Source organism: Capricornis sumatraensis, chromosome 8 (genome assembly GCF_032405125.1).
Source record: "Capricornis sumatraensis isolate serow.1 chromosome 8, serow.2, whole genome shotgun sequence".
Lineage (NCBI taxonomy): Eukaryota > Metazoa > Chordata > Mammalia > Artiodactyla > Bovidae > Capricornis > Capricornis sumatraensis.
The window spans coordinates 62939122-62959802 of NC_091076.1; the positions used below are offsets into that span (position 1 = coordinate 62939122).

A 20681-nucleotide genomic window follows, 5' to 3' on the forward strand; every position below is an offset into this window, starting at 1 on the left:
TTGTCAGCAAAGTGATGTCTCTGCTTTTTGATACACTCTCTAGGTTTATCATAGCTTTTCTTCCAAGGAGCAAGCATCTTTTAATTTTGTGGTTATAGTCACAGTGATTTTGGAGCACAAGAAAATAAAATCTATTGCTGTTTCCACTTGTCCCCATCTATTTGCCACAAAGTGATGGGACTGAATGCCATGATTTAGTTTTTTGAATGTTGAGTTTTAAAGCCAGCTGCTTTAACCCTCATCAAGAGGCTGTTTAGTTCCTCTTTATTTTCTGCCATTAGAGTGATACACTGTGTTGTTTTATATAAGGCTTTTAGTCTTTCTAAAAGCAGTTAATTGTATGGTGAGTGTTGGAAGGATGCACATTGTGTAATGTTCCACCTTATTGAATAATCCTGATGATTTAGAATTACTCTTTTTATTTTTGGCTGCGCTGGGTCTAACTTGTGACATGTCAGATCTTTCTTTGCAGCATACAGGATCTAGTTCCCTGACCAGGCGTCAGACCTGGGCCCCTGCATTAGGAGCACACACAGTCTTAGCCACTGGACTACCAGGAAAGTCCCCCAAAGTACTCTCTTAGAATAGATTGGTGATTGCCTAGGGGGAGGGAGAGGGATGAATTGGGAGTTTGGCATTGGCAGATGCAAACTGGTATATATAGACTGGATAAACAACAGGTCTTACTGTATGGCATAGGGAATTATGTTAATACAATATAGTAAATCAACTGTACTTCACTTTCTAAAAATAATAAAATTATTCTCTTTTTTCCTGACTATACAACAGAAAGCTAGAGATCAGAAGATTGTTACTGCCTTTCTCATCTTGGGTCATTGATCTGTTAGTATTTTTGGAATAGATATAAAAGTTAGAAATATCTGGGTTTCATTTAATACTCCTGAAGAATGCTTCCTAACCTCTCCATACTTGGTTTTCTTTTCCTTTTTTTTTTAAACTTGGTTTTCATTCATTTATTTATTTTCCACTTGGTTTTCTTTTAAATGATGTTTATACCTTGTTCCCTCTCAGAGCTGAGCATTTTCATAAAATTATATTGGCATGATATATGGATGTAATGTTTTAGCCAACATCATAATAGATTCTTAAATATATGTCAAGTCCTCACAGTGTTCTGTCTCATATATGGTCTGTACAGATGTATAGCCTGTTGCTTTCTTGACCTCAGTCTGAGCTAAGGCATTTTACTACTCTTACATATCACTAGATAATCAGCATGGTTTTGCAGATACTTGTGTGTAAAAAATTCTCTATTTTTCCATCATAGAGGATAAAGGTTATGAAAGAAAGAACTGGCAGTACCACCTTTGTCAGTAAACTTGTCTTACTAGAAAGATAATTGAATTAAGCATTTTGTCTTCATTATTTTCCAAATCTCTTATAATAAAACTGTATTACTTTGGGATTTGGAACAAAGAGAGTTTAAGTAATACATGTAGTACATGATGAGTGCACAAAGTATACAAAATATTTAGAGAGGATAAGGAATCAACGTTGGATCAGATTAATCATCAGTAGCTTTCTGGGATGAACATACGCTTCTTTCTGTGTATTAGTCAGTCCCCGCTGGAGCCGGACGGTTGTTTTCCAGTACTGCCTCGTTTCTTCTGTCTGGTGACCTTAACTCGTTTGGGTGCTACATAGCCATCTATAAGAGATTACCAAGTCTACCATATAGAAGATAGCTATCAGAAATAGGCTCATATTATTTGTGCAATTGCAGATTGCTTCATGTGCGAAATGGAAACTGCAAATACCATTTGGGTGAAGAAACGTTTAAGTTAGCTCAGACATATATGGATAAACTCTCAAAACATGGCCAGCAAGCAAACAAAGCTGCACTCTATGGAGAACTGTGTGCACTCCTATTTGCAAAAAGTCACTATGATGAGGTGAGTGTTTTGAAGTATATTCCATTATAACTAGTAAGTAACTGTTAAACTGAAAATAAGTCATATAATCTCATATTTGTCTTAATCTCATTTTCACATACTGGGTTTACATAAAGCAATATACATTTGTAATGGAATATTTTGAATAGGCAAAAGGAGTATTCTGTGAGATGGATTTTAAACATACACGTGTAAAATTTTACATGTCTTTAATTTGACTAAATGTACTTCTGCCTAAATTATTTTGACAGCATGCTCTGTTAAATGAACCTTCAGTGGGTGTTTTATTATTGGTTGTGTAGCACCTCATGCGAAGAGTTGACTCATTGGAAAAGACTCTGATGCTGGGAGGGATTGGGGGCAGGAGGAAAAGGGGACGACAGAGGATGAGATGGCTGGATAGCATCACTAACTCGATGGACGTGAGTCTGAGTGAACTCCTGGAGCTGGTGATGGACGGGGAGGCCTGGCGTGCTGTGATTCATGGGGTTGCAGAGTCAGACACGACTGAGCAACTGAACTGAACTGAGCTCTGGGTGAACTCTCATAACTTGAAGGCATTCATTTCATTGGGAACCTAGATTTTATTTATACTTTAATTGCATTGTTTCGCTTCTATCTCTGAGTTATCAGAAAGTAGTAGCCTCCATTTTGGCTTTATAATATTAAATTAAGGCTTTGGTGCTAATGAATACATAGTTGAAAAGTGAGCTGTGTGGGCTTAACTCTTTTACAAGGTTACTTTATTTATAGAAGAATATCATAATTATTTTGCACTGTCAGATAGCTGTCCTTTAGCTTTAATATTTTAAAATTGCCCTAATGTCAATTTTTTCCCTGCAATGTAAATATATATGTCTATATTTCACATTTAAAGGAAAGTTACCATTAGAAGTAAAATTAGAGATTCTATTTTTTTTTATTCTAATTAGAGAATAATTGTAAAGTGATGTTTACAACCCCAAAGCTAGGATCATCCTGCTTTTAATATTTATCAGAGAAGGCATTATCAAAGAATGCTTTTGTTGAAGTGCATGGTGAGAGTTTGCAAGTTTTTTTAAGAAACTGCCAGATTGTCTCTACCAGCATACGCTCCCACCAGGAAGGAGTGAGAGCTCCTGTTACTCCATACCCTTGCCAGCATTTGATGTTGTCAGTGTTATAGATTGTGGCTGTTCCAAAGAGGCATGCCTCATTGTTTACATTAACTATTTTTCAAAGCTTAATATTTCATTCTAAGATGAGTAAGTTCTGAGGATATAATTATAGCATGCTGACTGTAGTTAATACTATATGTATATTTGAAGTTTGCTAGAAATAGCTCTTAAATGTGTTCATCACACACAAAAAAGAGAACACTGAGGTGATGCATGTGTTAATTAGATTGATTGTGATACTCATTTCACAGTGTATATATATATCAAATCTTGTACACCTTAAATATATACAAGTTTTATTTGTCAGTTATACTTCAGTAACGTTGGGGGGAAACTTTATTTTTAGTCATCAAGCTTATTTATTAAAATATAAAATCCTAATCAGCATGCCTACATTTTCTCAGAAGGTTTATATATTTTTTTCTGGTTCTTTTTGATGCTGAATTCTTGTGTCTGCTGAATCAGTTCTGTCGATGAATTGTTTTGCTGCCCCTTTTATGCAGTAACTGTTCCAAAGCTTATCAGTCTAGATATAGAATTTGGCCCCTTTCTGTTATTTTACACACCAAAACCAAAGAACCCCATTCATAAAAGGCCTTTGTGTGGACAGCCTTTATGGAAATGAGAATGAAGTATACAGCAATGGTATTTGCCTGCCTTAAAAGTTCTTTTGGGAATTCCCTGGTGGTTAGAACTTTGGCATTTCCACTGCAGAGGACCCAAATTCAGTCCCTGGTGGGGGAACTAAGATCCTGCAAGCCATGAGACATGGCTAAGTTCTTTAGGTGCCCCACCACGACCATCTTTTTATCTCTCCACGTATGTCCTCCTCATCTTGGCTGTCTCTGATTGCTCTTTCATTCTTTCTTTTCATCTCTGTTTCTCATACTCCCCTGCACCCTTCTTTCTGTTCTGTAAAGTGAATCATGTCTTGCCATTTTTTACTCCTGTACTCAGCTCTAGGCCCATCTTCTTCTATCCAGACTCACCAGTATATTCAGTGGAACAGAAATATCTTTTATTCACCAGTTTCCACTTTGTTTACCAGCAGTTACTGTTTAAGTGATAGTTATTTTCTTTCTGAACATTTGAATTGGGAGGTATTATACTGGAGAAGGAAATGGCAACCCACCCCCGTATTCTTGCCTGGAAAATATCATAAACAGAGGAACCTAATGGGCTACAATCCATGGGGCTGCAAAAGAATCAGACACACACACACACACAAAAAGAATCAGACACGACTTAGCAACTAAATGGCAACCAACAGCAACATACTATATTTTATTCATGATCTTTGGAATTCACTGCACATTCATGAGGAACATTTAAGTCTAGAGATATTTCTTGTGTAATTTTGATAGTTTATAAATTTGTCATTGATACCTACAGAAAAGTACACAAATCTTGAGGATATAGTTTGATGAATTATCAGCATATTCTCCTCTTAGTCCATATAGTCTAGGAAATACCAAGATAATATCAACCTCCAAACAGCACTGATTGGAATAATACCAGTTGATTTCTTGCTCATGTTGTGTCCTGTCTTGGTCTCTCTGTGGCTCTGCTTCACATCATATCTACACGTTGATCAAAACCCACATGTTGTGGAGCAGCCTCTATCTAGAACATCACCAGCATTGGAGCAAAGGCAAAAGCAGTATGGGGAAGGAATTACTGGTTCTTGAAGCTTTCTCCTAGAAATGGCACATTTCACATCAACTCTGCTTATATTTTAATTAATATTTTGGCTAAAGGAAATTTTTAATGTGAAAAGGAAGTTTTATCTTTCCTCAAGGAGGGACAGTAAATATTTCAAAACCAATATTACAGTTTACCACAGATTTTACGCTCTTACTGGGGCAAAATCAGCTTATCTTACAAACGAGGTTTATTTTAACCCAAATCATTTTTGCTTATTTTTTCCTGTTTCATTTTTGCATCAAAATTGCTTCTGAATAGTTAACATCTTTTAGGTGGAATGAAAGAGGTGGAAGCTTATAGAAGAAAACAAATGTTTACTTTCTAATTTTCAGGTGGTTTTCCCCACATTGTTATGATCTTTTTGTAATACTTTTTGTTTCCTTGAAGCAGTTCTTACTATCCAGAGTAATTTTGCTTCCCCACCCTCCACCCTGCTAAGCACTAGGAGATGAACGACATTTTATTTTTGTTCCCTACTAGATACCTAGGTCCTAGCACATTGTGTGATACTGTCTCAAAGAGGTGTTGTGTTGGTTAACTGTATTACTGCACATAAAATGCTTAGAACAATAGCTAGCACAAAGTGAGCACTCAACTACACAAGCGATTATAGTATAACAGTATAGCAAAGAAGTGCCACAGTAGGGGGAGGAAAGTACAGGAAACCTTGTCCAGGGCTGAAACCTGAAGGACAGCCTAGGTGGTTTAGGGGGTTGCGGGAAGGAGGGGAATGTATTGTAAGGCAGAGGAAATGGCCTGTGCCGAGGCTCTGGGACAGAGAGAACCTGCTTCTGATGTCCTGAATATGTGTCACATATCCAAAGAAAACGTAACAAGCATACTTCTAAAAAAACTCGGCCTCTGAGAGGAAGTTTAAGTGTGCGTATTGTGTGTGTCTTCTCACTCAGGCGCCTGAGAGCTTGCGGGGAGTCGTAAGCGTCTCACTGAACACTGTCACAGGGCTTGCTCTTCTGTGAATTTTTCAGGCGTACAGATGGTGCATTGAGGCAATGAAGGAGATCACAGCAGGCTTGCCAGTCAGAGTTGTGGTGGACGTTTTAAGACAAGCTTCCAAGGTAAATATGATGTTAGAATTATTAAATGGATTATAGAGTTTAATAAGCTTCAAATTTGTGTTAGTTAACATACTATTTGGGGGCTTTCCTAGTGGCTCTGCCTGCCAATGCAGGAGACACAGATTCAATCCCTGATCTGGGAAGATCTTTCAAAGAAAGAAATGGCAGCTCACTCCAGTATTCTTGCCTGGAGAATCCCAGGGACAGAGGAGCCTGGTGGGCTGTAGTCCATGGGGTCGCAAAGAATCAGACACAACTGAGTGACTGAACAGCAGCAACCACCACCTGCTATTTAAAAACTTAAGTGTTGCATACTCATGGATACCAACGTCTATTTTCTAAATTTTTTCCGCTCAGTTTCAGGAATCTGGCTGCTTCTTTAACCTTTACAGCAACCCGAATTCCTTATGCCATGATGTATGGGCTTTGGTCACTTTTCTCCTAAAGGATAGCCTAGTATTAAATCTTTCAGTCACAGTATTGCAGTTTCACAGTGTGATAGCTTTCTGTTCTTGACCTGATGGGCAGTACTTACTTGATGTTTCTTCTTACTGGGTAAAAAAAGCAGAATGAATTAAGTCTTTGAAATCATTTAGTATATTTTTAAATTGCTTTAGTAAACTGAAGCTTTAAAGTATTGATATAATTTTCAGATATAGTATTTCCCAGAGCTTTTCAATTTTGAATATTCCACTTTGGCTGGTTTTACTTATGGAAATTTCATTTAGAAGAATTTTTCTAAAATGACAGAAGAGTCTAAGATTTCTGTAAAGTAAGTCATTTTAGAGCAAGTAAATAGCATAAATATTCAGGTAATGATTAGAGCTAAAAAACATTGAATATACATTTAGTATAAAGACAGCTTAATTTATGTGCAAGATTTATAATTCTGTATTTAAATGATACTTAGAGAGTTAAAGTCTACTGACTTTCCCATGAGTCAGAACATTTTAAGAAGTAATAGGAATACTTGGAATTCTGTACATTTGAAGATTATTAGATGGAAACCTTCCAAATAGTTTTAAGCCACTGGGATATAAATAAGTACTTTAGGAAATAATGGTGAACCCTCTCTCCCCACCCCACCTCCCACTATTTTATTTTATTTATTTATTTTTAGATGTAAATAACATTTAATTTTTTTAATAGAATTGAAAGTGGGTTTGTCCCCCAACAATCTAGATGGAAAATGCCCTTTCCCATGAAGTTTTCTAAGTATAGATAAATACGCTCACCAAAAAGCATCTCTTTGAAGTACTGCTAACTTCATTAATGTCTCTGTGCCTCAGTTTCGTTCTCTTTAAAGTGGGAATTTTGAAGAGACCTTACTTGTTGATTTTTTCCTTTCGATTAAATGAAGCAGAGCATGTAAAACACCCAGGACATTGCTTAGTAGAGCTAAGTAATATATTTCATTTAGGTTTTTTTTTTTCCCTATACTACAAAGCTAGTCATCAAGACAGTATGGTACTGGCACAAAGATCAGTGGAACAAAATAGAAAGCCCAGCGATAAATCCACACACCTATGGACACCTTATCTTTGACAAAGGAGGCAAGAATATGTAATGGAGAAAGGACAATCTCTTTAACAAGTGGTGCTGGGAAAACTGGTTAACCACTTGTAAAAGAATGAAACTAGAACACTTTCTAATACCATACACAAAAATAAACTCAACATAGATTAAAGATCTAAATGTAAGATCAGAAAGTATAGAGCTCCTAGAGGAAAACAGGCAAAACACTCTCTGATGTAAATCATAGCAGGATCCTCTATGACCCACCTCCCATAGTAATGGAAATAAAACCAAAAATAAACAAATGGGACCTAATTAAACTTAAAAGCTTTTGCACAACAAAGGAAACTATAAGCAAAGTGAAAAGACAGCCTTCAGAATGGGAGAAAATAATAACAAATGAAGCAACAGACAATTAATCTCAAAAATACATAAGCAACCCCCCCCCCCACTATTTTAATAACATGTAAGAATGGGAATATATGAGCTTTTTAAGGTAACTTTGTTATAACAGTTTAGTTCTGGGCATGACTGAAAATTTTAAGTTTTATAATTACCCAGGATATGTACACATCTGTTTATAATGGAATTTTCACATACTTGGAAGGAAAGAAATTACAAATAGATCCCTTCTATTTATGTTTGAAGATTTTTTTCTTTTTAACCATTGTAGTTTGAATATATAAATCGTATTTATTTTAACACATTCATTAACTGTTTATGAGTTATTTAACAATTTTTCATTTCATCTTTAGGCTTGTGTTGTAAAACGTGAATTTAAGAAAGCAGAGCAGTTAATTAAACATGCAGTGTATTTGGCACGGTACGTGATTGTTATTAAAAATACCATTTAAAATTGTCTCTCTCTACTTTATATCCTAATGGTTTTGTATCTTTTTATAGGGATCATTTTGGATCCAAACACCCAAAATATTCTGATACACTGCTAGATTATGGGTTCTACTTACTCAATGTAGATAATATCTGTCAGTCTGTTGCAATTTATCAGGTATGTTAATAGTTACACTTTTTCTTTCAACCTAAATTGACTTGCTGACCTATAATTCGTTTATGGTGTATGAACTACTCTCTAAAAATAACTTTTTCAGAGCCCTTTCTCATATATGGCACACCATTATTTTACTAAATAATAACAGAAGTAAAACTTAAGTTCTTTAGGAGTTAAAGAAGTAAAACTTCTTAAGAATTACTGTTTTAGGAATTAAAGAGACTCATCTAGGGAAAAAGTTTGGAGTTGTGGGTCAGTATTTAGGAGTAGTTTTCAATTTTTTCTTTTACCCAGATGATGTCTTTGTTGTTACTTTAGCACAGATCATTATAGCTGCCTTTGTAGTAGCAAGAAGGATAGATAACAGTTATTTTAGGCCTTAGTCAATGTTAGGTACATGATTTGTCACGCCATCACTCTGGACAAGGTATCCCTGATTTCATAGTTTATTTCTGAAGAGGATATAGAGAAAAAACACTAATGTAATTCCTAAGACATGTGAATGACTTTTTTTAGTGAGCCATTGCCTTTTAGTTCAGACTTACTCTTCAGAAAATCAAGCCGTGAGTGACTTTTATGTTCTGTTGTGATCTAAATTTGGAGAAGGAAATGGCAACCCACTCCAATATTCTTGCCTGGAGAATCCCATGGGTAGAGGAGCCTAGCAGGCCATGGTCCATGGGGTCACAGAGAGTCGGACACGACTGAAGCCACTAAGCATATACGTGATCTAACTACAGCAGAGCTTTTTTCCAAAACTGATGGGGTTGAGTATATAAAATATATATTTAAGTCACTAGACTGCTTAATTTAACTAGGTAGTGTTTTCTAAGGATTCACAGTACTATCAGTTATTTTCTTGACTCTTTCAGGCCGCCCTTGACATTCGGCAGTCAGTGTTTGGTGGCAAAAATATTCACGTAGCAACAGCTCATGAAGACTTGGCTTACTCTTCTTATGTTCACCAGTATAGCTCTGGGAAATTTGACAATGCACTGTAAGTTCTGCTTTCCTTTTCATGAGGAATTAAATGCTATTGCTAGTCTGTTTCGTTTAGCTTTTTCCCTAACACAGTACTATTTAACGTATAAATTAATGGATTAAGGTTGTCCTCCTGGAACATTAACAAGATCCCTAAAATGTTCTTGAAGTCATTTAAAATCATCCCAATTTATAAGCCATTCATTTAGATCTTATGTGGTTTGACATTGAGACTTTTATATCATCATATAAAATCTTTTTTTTTTTAAGTATCTCCTTCCGTAATCTTTCCTTGACTAATACAGTAGTGTACAGACTTGATCATAACATGCCGGAAATACTGGATAATATTGACAGTCATCTTTTTTAATGCATAACTGAGCCTGTAAGAGAGAGAGAGGAAATCCCCAAGGGCCAATAATGCACTAAAACCCGAAAAGGGTAGGCATGAACTATGGTGTAACTGTTCTGGGGTGCGAAGGCCTAGAAGGCCTTAGAAGTTTCTGTAACCTTGATTGAATACCAGTCCTGGTTTTAAGAGATAAGGCATTTAGCCCACAGAAGGCTGTGACTTAAAGCCAAGATCAAAGCTACACCCTCAGGGAAAGGGTAGACCAGGAGAGAAACTGCCCACTGGCAAGAGAGGTGACATGGAAGTTTGTCCATCTTAGGCTGGGCTCTCAGTTGAACAAAACGAGCCTCATGGGGGACTTTATAGGCTATAGACTTCTCCCTTGTATTTGGGCATCATGCATACAGGAAACCCCAAACCGAGGAAAACATTAAGAAGTACTTTGAGACTGCTGATTTCTTTTAGGATGCCTTTAAGGAGAAAATACAAAGGTCTTGGTAATAATTAACCTTCAGTCCAAGCCATACAGACTTCGCATAGACCTAACTCTACCTAAGATGAACTCACCATAAAAAATGGTTTTAAAGAAGGGAACGTTTTCTCTGTGAGTCAGAAGACATGATGAACAAGATTAGAACACTAAAAATATCAGTTAACAGAATGTTTTGGTTGATGCTATGAAGTAAGGATTCTTAGATGACTGAGGGTATAAATGGGTTGGCAAACTATGGTCTGAAGGCAAAATAAAGGTTTATTGGAACCTGGCAGTGCTCATGCACTCATGTTTTGTCTGTAGTTGCTTTTATGCTACAACAGCAGAATTGAATAGTTGGGACAGAGTGTGTACCACATAATCTTGAGATGTTTACTGTATGGCCCTGTAGAGGGAAACTTAAGGGGAAAAGGCAGATATAAAAATAAACTGAGGGAACTGTATGTATATCTGAGTCACTTTGCAGTATACGTAAAGCTTACACAACACTGTAAATCAAGTATACTTCAATAAGACAAATAAATGGGACTTCCCGGTGGTTCAGTGGTTAAGACTCTACACTTGCACCTCAGGGAGCATGAGTTATTTCTGGTTGGGGAACTGATATCCTACCTGCCGCACGGAGCAGCCAAAAATAAACAGTAACATAAAATGACTGAGACATGCTGCAGCTTGAATGAATCTTTAAAACAATGTGCTAAGTGAAAGAAGACCACACCACATTTATATAATTTCATTTGTATGAAATGTCTAGACTAGGCAAACCTGTAGAAACAGAAAGTAAATTGGTGGTTGCCTAGAGTTGGGGGAGTTGGAGGAAAATGAAGTGACTGCTAATGGGCACAAGGTTTCTTTTGAGGGGGATGAAAATATTCTGAAATTAATAGTGATAGGTGCATAACTCTGAAATATGCCCCAAACCTCCTATAGTACACTTTAAATTGTGGTGGTATGAATTATGTTAATAAACACTTACTATGAAAACAAATTATAATAGTTAGAATTGGAAAATAGTCATTGACATTAAAACTCAGTAGACAAATTAAATAGCAGACTAGATACAACCAAAGAGACAGCAATTTGGAAGATAGATCTGAGAAAATTGATGATCGATGCAGTTCAGTTCAGTAGCTCAGCTGTGTCCGACTCTTTGCGACCCCATGAACTGCAGCATGCCAGGCGTCCCTGTCCATCACCAACTCCTAGAGTTTACTCAAACTCCTGTCCATCGAGTTGGTGATGTCATCCAATCATCTTATCCTCTGTTGTCCCCTTCTCCTCCTGCCTTCAATCTTTCCCAGCATCAGGATCTTTTCCAATGAGTCAGTTCTCCACATCAGGTGACCGAAGTATTGGAGTTTCAGCTTCAGCATCAGGCCTTCCATTGAATATTCAGGACTGATGTCCTTGAGGATTGACTGGTTTGATCTCCTCTCAGTCCAAGAAGGATGGGAATAGGTGTGGAGTTGTTTGAAAAGGAACTGGCAGATAAAATAGACAACTTGCCTTCTGTTTGACAGGATGACCCATGAAACAATAATCAAACATGTCAGATGAGAATACATGCTGTGAAGAAGAATAAAATAAGCTGAGTTTAGAGAGTGATGGTAGATTTTCTTTAGGGTCTTGTCTATAGGCTGGTCTGGAAAGACTTCAGTGAGGGTAAACCATATGGATATTCAGGGAACAGCCATTCCAGAGAGACAATAAAACAAATGCAAGAATTCTGGGCTAGAACTGCTTTACATGTTGAGAAAACTGCAGTTCCTGTGTGGCTAGAAGGGAAAGAGGAAATTATTTCTGAGACTGGTAGGAGATGTGGCCAGAGAGGTAGCCCAGTGAAAGATCATGCTGTATTAAGCCTTGTAGGCTGTGATAGTTGGTTATGAGGGAGATAGATGGGAATCCACTGGATGTTTAAAAGTTCATTTAATTATCCTTCAAATAAAAATAAATTAAGGGGGTGGGGTGGGGAACTCAGTATACAAAAGATTGGAACGTTAAAGCAAAAAACTAGTTCTTTACCACAGCTAGTTTTAGAAATTCTACCAGTATTAATGTTATAAATTATGGGGTGTTTTAATGCCTAAATTATTTGTAACATAAATGCCAGAATTTATCTTCTGTATTGCAGGTTTCATGCAGAAAGAGCTATTGGTATCATTACCCACATCCTACCTGAAGATCATCTTCTTTTGGCTTCTTCAAAGAGGGTGAAAGGTACCCTTTGTAATCTAGTCTCCTATAGATAGATAGATAGATGTATTTTAAGATTTCTTTAGCTGTCAATTATAATAGATGTCTACTCTCTGATATTTTAAAATTGATGGTATATGGTATAAAATAGGAATATTTGTTTATTTCCTCAGACTGTATATTGCTAAAACAGCCAATCACTGATTTAACATATTTGCCCACATCTCTTAAGAATTTCCAGTGGTTCATAATGAAAAGTTGTTTGCTTCTCTCATACAGCACTGTTAATAGGCTAGAATACCTTTCTTTCTTCCTTCCTTGCACTTGCCTCTTCCTTCCTTTTTCTCTTTCCTTTCATTCATTCATTCCTTTCTTTTGAGGGGAGGATTGAAGAATCATAGTGACACTGCAGATGTGTTTTCACACACCTTCACCTTTATTGTGCAAGATTCTGAAACTCAGTTTCGTATCAGGTTACCTTTAGTGTTGTAAGGCTCTTACCACATACCACTTTCTTCTTTACTTTTTAACTCTTCTGCAGTCACTACCACGGGCCTTTCATTTTGCTGATGATTGGGTCACCTATGTGGTAATTCCTTGCATGATGAGTAACTTTTACCTTAATTCTGGAACTAGGCTTTACCTCTCCTCTAAGTTTGCATTTTTGAAGTCATGCAAGTAATACATGATTAATGTCAAGAATTAAAAGAGAAAAAATTAAGTTACTTGAAATCTCATCAATCCAGAATTAACATGTGGGCAAATATTTTTTTTATACTTGTCTTTCTTCGAAAACTGAAATGAGTGAATAATTTTTTTTTAGTTCTGTAATCTGCTTTGTTCACTCGATGTAGCACAAACATTTTCTCATTTCAATACATGCAGGTATATATCTTTTTCCTGATTTTTTCTGATGTTTTTTCTAATTTTTTAATGTTTTTAATTGCATGTCTCTTATTGGACCTCTAAATTTTTTTTAACCTTTTGTTCTTTAAAAATGCTGCTGCTGCTAAGTCGCTTCAGTCATGTCCGACTCTGTGTGACCCCATAGACGGCAGCCCACCAGGCTGTGAGCTAAATCTCTTACTTTTTGTGCACATGAACAGTTTTCCTAGCAATAAAATTGCCTGGTTAAAGAATATGTATTTGTAAAACTTTAAATGGAGTTTGAGGGTCTCGAATAGGACTTTGAAGTTAAATTATCTTCTTATCTGATTTGACTGGTCAAGTGAGTTAGGAGGAAACCAGTTCTTTTACTTCTATTTGGTTAAAGGTTATATAGTTTGCAAATATGGTTTCAAAGTTTTCAAGAGTGGTTAGGTAGTCCTTGACACAGTTTCATAATTTTAAAAAATTTGCCTTTTCATTTTTGTCTTTCTTCTGTTTGTTTAAAAAACAATTTCACGTCAGCAAAGCAAACTGATCTGGTAAAATAGAGGGTAATTCTGCAAAATAATTAGTTGTATACTGTTGTTTTACTTACATTTGAAATCCATTATACTATGCAAAATAGAAGACCCCAAAAGTGTTTTTTTTCCTTTCATTAAAATGAAGTACGCTCATCTTTACCAGTTCTTTGGTATGTTATATGGTTTATGGTTCTAAACCATAAACATATATAAGTATATACAAATAACTTTATAAAATTTAATTCTAAAGTTTCTGTTCTGATGAGCTTTGATACATGGTTTGAAAGTGCACTGATTTTATTGCCTTCTTATTCAGCACTTATTTTAGAGGAGATTGCTATTGACTGTCATAATAAAGAAACTGAACAGAGGCTGCTTCAAGAAGCTCATGATTTGCACCTGTCTTCACTCCAACTAGCTAAAAAAGCTTTTGGAGAATTTAATGTACAGACTGCAAAACACTATGGAAACCTTGGAAGACTTTATCAGTCAATGAGAAAATTTAAGGTAGCACATTTTACTGTATTTTTCTGTCTAATCTTAGGTAATAAAGTACAGTGTGAATAACAAATCTTAAGTAATGCTTCTTCAGTAATCTTAAATTATAAAGTATACATTTATTATACTTCCACATTATTTCACATAAGAATTGAGAAAATAGCTAGTATAAAACAGTCAAAATATAAATAAAATTCAAAAATACAAACCATAGAAAAATATATATATCAGACTTAAAACATAGCTCTTAGCTAATAGTTTAAATTGAACACTTAGCAGAATGCCTGACACATAGTTAGATGTGTAAGGAAATGTAAGATAATGCAAGTATTATATAATTGTAGTGGTAAAAATATACTGAATTTAGTTTCCTTTTAGAATTTTGGGTTACAAATTCGTATTACTGTTCATTCAGTTCAGTTCAGCCTCTCAGTCTTGTCCGACTCTTTGCGACCCCATGAATTGCAGCACACCAGACCTCCCTGTCCATCACCAACTCCCGGAGTACACTCAGACTCATGTCCATAGAGTCGGTGATGCCATCCAGCCATCTCACCCTCTGTTGTCCCTTACTCCTCCTGCCCCCAATCCCTCCCAGCATCAGAGTCAACTCTTTGCATGAGGTGGCCAAAGTACTGGAGTTTCAACTTTAGCATCAGTCCTTCCAATGAACACCCCGGACTGATCTCCTTTAGAATGGACTAGTTGGATCTCCTTGCAGTCCAAGGGACTCTCAAGAGTCTTCTCCAACACCACAGTTCAAAACCATCAATTCTTACAGGGTCACAATAAGAAAGGAATGAGAGTTGCTATCTAAGACATTCATTTTTATCTGAAAATCAGTTTACACATTCCTCAGTTAACCTGTTTAGTTTATTGAGATAAAAATTGTCAAAACTCAAAAAAATGAAATAATAAAGTATACTTCCATGTAAAATAATACAGAGTTTCTTAACACAGTTCAGTTAAATTTTTGGGTGTGTTAAATTGAAAGAAGTTTTCATTTTAGAATAGTTTGATGTTAATTTTTTCTAACAGCTTTTTATTACATGGACATGTTTTCTCTTGTCATTTTGGTGTATTTCAGTGTTTCGTCAGCTTATGTGCGTAGATAGCTTCCCCAAGCCAGTGATGCTTCCTGTAGGCAACTTCTGGAACAGTGTAGTGTCTTCTCTGATCAGATTACCTTATGCCATCATAAGCTGTTTTTGGCATTTAGAAGAATGTTACTAATTGGACAAGAGTTGTTGACATAGTAAAAAGTATAACCTAATGGTTAATACAGCTTGATTATTTTTCAGGAAGCTGAAGAAATGCACATCAAAGCAATTCAGATTAAAGAACAACTTCTTGGTCAAGAAGATTATGAAGTAGCCCTTTCAGTGGGACATCTGGCTTCTTTATATAATTATGACATGAATCAGTATGAAAATGCTGAGAAACTTTATTTGAGATCTATAGCAATTGGTATGTTTAAAATTGTTTTAATTGATAAGAGATCAACATGTCTTATATGTTGTATAGGGAAGTGTTAATAATAAATGAGTTTAGAGCTGCTCAGGATCTCCAAGAGCCACTCAGAAGTCTTCTAAAACATTTTGCTAAAGATTATTTATTGATAATTGAAGCCAGTAATAAGAAATATGACAGTAGTGTGTCAAGTAAAGGCAAAAATAGTTATTTTAAAAATTTGTGTAAACAATACCTCTAGCCCATCCTCACCCTTCTCCTGATTTTAAAGTAGACCAAGTTCAGCTGTTTTAGAACTTGATATAAATGAAATACAATGTATGTTTTTATATGCTTTGTTTCTTTGGTGAACATCAATTGTGAAATACATCAGTGTTGTTCATATCCCTGTTGCTTATTTCCAGTGCCTTGTAATATTGTATTGAATTAGTACATCATTATTTATCCATTCTACTGTTAGTTGATATTCAGAACATTTGAATTGTTTTCAGTTCAGACTTATCACAAAATAAGGTCCTGTGGTCATCATCTAATGTTGTGCCTGTTAAAACTCTTCTCATGTTTTTATTAAATTTGTCTGTCACTTTTTTCTTGGTTTATGGAAGTTCTTTATATACTTTAGCTGTAACAAGCCCTTTGTTAGTTAAATGTGTTGGAGATAACTGTCCCTCTACTGCTTGTTTCTGAAAAGTCAGAGCTGTGGAGTTCCTTGGCAATCCCGTGGTTAAAACTCCTCACTGTCACTGCTGAGGGCCTGGGGTCGATCCCTAGTCAGGGAACTAAGATCCCCAAGCCACGTAGCATAACCAAAAAAAAAAAGTCAACTATATAGAAAGGTCTTCTCACAGATGTGTGACTGCCCTTAATTTCTCCTTGCCACTCATTCCTATGAGTGACCGGTCTTGTTAGTTTCTCCCTTATTTTTCCTGTGTGTTTTGTTTTTGCTTTTTATTTTTGACTGTGCTCGGTCTTGCTGTGCACGGGCTTTGCGCTGCTGAGCATGGGCTCTCGGCATGCAGGCTTTGGTGGTTGTGTCTCTCAGCTCTAGAGCTTGGACTCTGGAGTAGTTGTGGCTCACTGGCTTAGTTGCCCCAAGGCATGTGGGATCCTCCCACACCAGAGAGCAAACCTGTGTTCCCTGCATTGGCAGGTGGATTCTTAACCACTGGACCGCCAGTGTCGTTCTTGTGTATATTTTTTGGCATTAGTGTTCAGAGACATAAATATTTTACTTTACATAAAAGGTGGCATACTCCAGATACTTTGCTTTTTTAAAAACAGTATGCCCTGTAAATGAGCTGTGAGCTCTTTATGAACTCCCCTCACACTATGAAATTTTATAATTTTATTCTAGAGAGACTAACAACCTTAGACAAGAGAAATTTTTTTTTTTTTAAGTCTTAGAAGTAGGCTGTGGGTAAGACTGTGTCAGTAAACCCCGATAAAAGAATTGAATCTGTTTCAACTGGAGGGTGGAATGATTGGGAGTTTGGGACTGACATAAACACACTGCTGAGTATAAAGCAGATAACTAGTGAGAACCCACTGTGTACCACAGGGAACTCTACTCGATGTTTTGTGGTGACCTAAATGGGAAGGAAATCTAAAGAAGTGTGGAGATACATATACACACACATACATGTATATATATGTATGTATGTACGTATGTATGACTGATTCACTTTGCTGTATAGCACGAAACTAACACAATATTGTAAAGCAACTGTATTCCAATAAATTGTTTAAATTGAATCTATTCCTTTTAAAAGGAATAAAACAAAGACACCCTATTTTAAAGAACTAAGCTTGTGTTGTGGAAATTATTTGTTATTTCATTATTTGAGCTTCCTTTCTTATTCTGTTTATTTTCAGGGAAGAAACTTTTTGGTGAAGGCTACAGTGGACTGGAATATGATTACCGAGGTCTCATTAAACTTTACAACTCCATTGGAAATTATGAGAAAGTGTTTGAGTATCACAATGTTCTGTCTAACTGGAACCGGTTACGAGATCGGCAGTATTCCGTGACCGACGCTCTTGAGGACGTCAGCACCAGCCCCCAGTCCACTGAAGAAGTGGTGCAGTCCTTCCTGATTGCGCAGAGTGTTGAGGGACCGAGCTGCTGAGGGAAAACCTCAGTTCACTAACTTACCTTTTCCCAAATTCCAGGGAATTCATACTGTGAAATCAAAACCGTGTTTTTTGGGGGGCTGGAATTTGCATTGAAACACTGGTCCAGTCCTTTGACCCTATTTGGGTGATCCCTTTCTTGCAGAGTGTCCGTAGGAATAAGCATATATTCAGTTATATTCAGCATGTACCGCATGTATAAGTAGTCTGGCCCTTATTTTCAACCTCGTAGAACAAACAAGAGGAATTTTTTTGTTTTCTTTTTTTAAAAAAAAGTAATTCATTTTGCAGAAAGCCTGAAAGAAAAAAAGAACCCCTAAATAAAACTATTTAAGAGTTTAAAAGAGTTGCATTCTTATTATGTAAGGATGATTTTAACAAACTTTTTAACATATAATTCTTCCTTGAGGAGGTATTCAATACTGTACTGTAAAGAAATTTTATGGGGAAAACCTTTATACACAGTCTAGAAAAGCTAACACAAGTGCTAATAGCAGAGGGACACCCTGACTTAGGTCTGGTTACCTTACCTGGAGAGATGGATACAGCCACTCCAGGGCTGTGACAAGGGGGAAGGACTGGCAGATTCATCTGAACTGGACCAGTGTTGACCTGTAAGTAACAGAAACGCTGATAAACCAGCAGTTTTAACTCTTTGGTTGTTTTGGTTTTGTTGTGTTTTTTGGGGGTACAAAAAGGCAAGATGCTCTGATAGCTTTTGCTAACAGGACCAGGAGGATCTGAAAAGGACCAGCCTAATGTAGAGAGGGGTTATTTGGACCAGAGGTTTTAGATGATTATTTTAGCCCCTGCCTTTACTTTTATTGTAGAATGATTTCATTTAGATGTATTATGAAAACTGATAATACAGAAATTGTATTCATGTAATAGACACCAAATTAGGAAAATTTGGCAATTTCAGTGGCATATCTTTAGTCAAGGCACACAGATGGCAATGCCCTAAGCGAGTCTATAAATATCTGCTGCAGCCATCCTTCTCATTTTAAATGCTACCCTAATAACTCAGTTTGGAAGTATATTGGCTGAGTCATGAAATAGCTCATGTCCAGATGGGAATTTTAGGTTAATGTTTGGTTTATGGGGATTAATGGTAAAACAAATGCCGCCAAATAAGCAATTCTTAGAAATCCTTCATGTTTATGATAAAAATATTGCAAGCAATAGATCATTTTATATGAAATTCAAGAGTCAAATGTAAAGATTTCCCCTAATGATATATCTATTTCACTAACTCGTCTTTCTGTTTATTGGGTTTTGATTTTTCATTTAAGCCAGTCAAGTTATTTAATGTTGAGGTAATATTCAAATTTGAGAAGTTGTAACATGTAGCAATTCAAGAAACAAAAAAGGTCTGTTGCCGTTACCTCAGTTCTTATTATAGTGGCCTGTTTGGTGCCTCTATAGTTAAGAATCAGGGTTTTCCCCCCTATTTTCAGGGGTTCATGACTTGGCTGTTAAGAGTTGTTGCTCCTGGCTAATGCTTGGAGTGGTCTGTGGGTGAGTGGATGTGTGCTGAATTTAGGTTTTCTTTTAACAGGCGTGTTGGGATGGGAGGGGGAAAAAACTAAACTGTCCACCACATGGTGCAGAAAAAGTAATTGGAAATTTCTGATCAGTTCGATTTTAAACACTTTTTTGGCCTTCCCAAATATAAGCTTGTTTAAAGCTGTTATTTGCAATCTTGTTAGTTATGATCCCACTGTTTTTAAGTCCCCAGGAGGGGATTTCCTAGGGGAGGAAGAAGAAATGAAACAAGCCCAGTTTTCTTTAAGATGATAGCTGTGTGATTTTGAACCCTGGATTTAATCCTCATACTGAATTATTTTGAATTGAAAAGAGCACATTGGCACACCTGCACCTCTCCCTCCCAGTTAATTGCAATCTAATGCCAAAAGGCACCTCTTTATTAATTACCAAATAGTCTGTGTGACCAAGGACTAACATTTTTAAGTTACTCAGCTCTATCCTCATGGGCCTATATATTTAATACCTCCAAAGATTTTAAGGATAGGCTTTGTATACTTTTGTTGGTTATTTAGAGTCCTGTGGTATGTTTGTGGTATAGGAATGTCATGGTAAATTGTTTTTCAATAAATATTTTGAAACTTAAGTTTTCATATGAAGTTTTTTTTTTTTTAATCTGTATTTTTGGTTTTGTGCATATACAGCATTTCCTAGAATAAAATCCAGCAAATGACTTAAGGCCTCATCTTCTCTAATTCAGTTTGAACTCAGATCACACTCAGTGATAAAGCAACATGATATTTAGAAGCCTAGGATCACAGGGTGATGTTAAATGACAGCCAGTTTTTCTTAAAAAAAAAAAAATCATTGTTGATAGTTTGCCATATTGCCACTGCTTTAATGTAGTTTCTGTAAATCCATATACTTAATGCAGACACTCTAGATTGAGAAAAGAGATTGCTAGTTTCTGATAGTGATATAACTTAATATGCTGTTATTTCTGGTTCTAATGAAGAATAATACCCTAATTTTAAGTGTGGGTTTTATCCTTTTAGTTGGAATGTTTAGGATAAGTTAGGGAGGTGAATATCATCGTGATTCATGGGGGTAGGGGAAAAAAGTCTCAGAGTAAAACTTACTTCACAATAACCAATTGCTTGAACAAATTTTTCGTGTATGATGGGGTTGTGTATAAGAAGGCATAGAGCAACTTAAAAGATTTTTCTGGCAGTTCAACAAAGTAATATTAAGTAAGAGGCCTTTGGTCTCATCCTTTCCTGACTTTGTTCTCTC

At 36.3% G+C, this 20681-nt stretch overlaps 1 protein-coding gene across 1 annotated transcript in view; it reads left to right on the top strand.

The window, feature by feature from the left end:
- The window catches only part of APPBP2 (amyloid beta precursor protein binding protein 2), a 56093-nt gene extending 35881 nt beyond the window's left edge, over positions 1-20212 (top strand). Inside the window, exons 5-13 of the mRNA XM_068976939.1 lie at positions 1745-1913; positions 5761-5850; positions 8121-8188; positions 8269-8374; positions 9247-9371; positions 12335-12420; positions 14122-14312; positions 15605-15770; positions 17646-20212. Coding sequence (XP_068833040.1) covers positions 1745-1913; positions 5761-5850; positions 8121-8188; positions 8269-8374; positions 9247-9371; positions 12335-12420; positions 14122-14312; positions 15605-15770; positions 17646-17899 — 1255 coding nt within the window. The 3' untranslated portion in view covers positions 17900-20212. The remainder of the gene's footprint in view (positions 1-1744; positions 1914-5760; positions 5851-8120; positions 8189-8268; positions 8375-9246; positions 9372-12334; positions 12421-14121; positions 14313-15604; positions 15771-17645) is intronic.
- Positions 20213-20681: the final 469 nt, after the last annotated feature.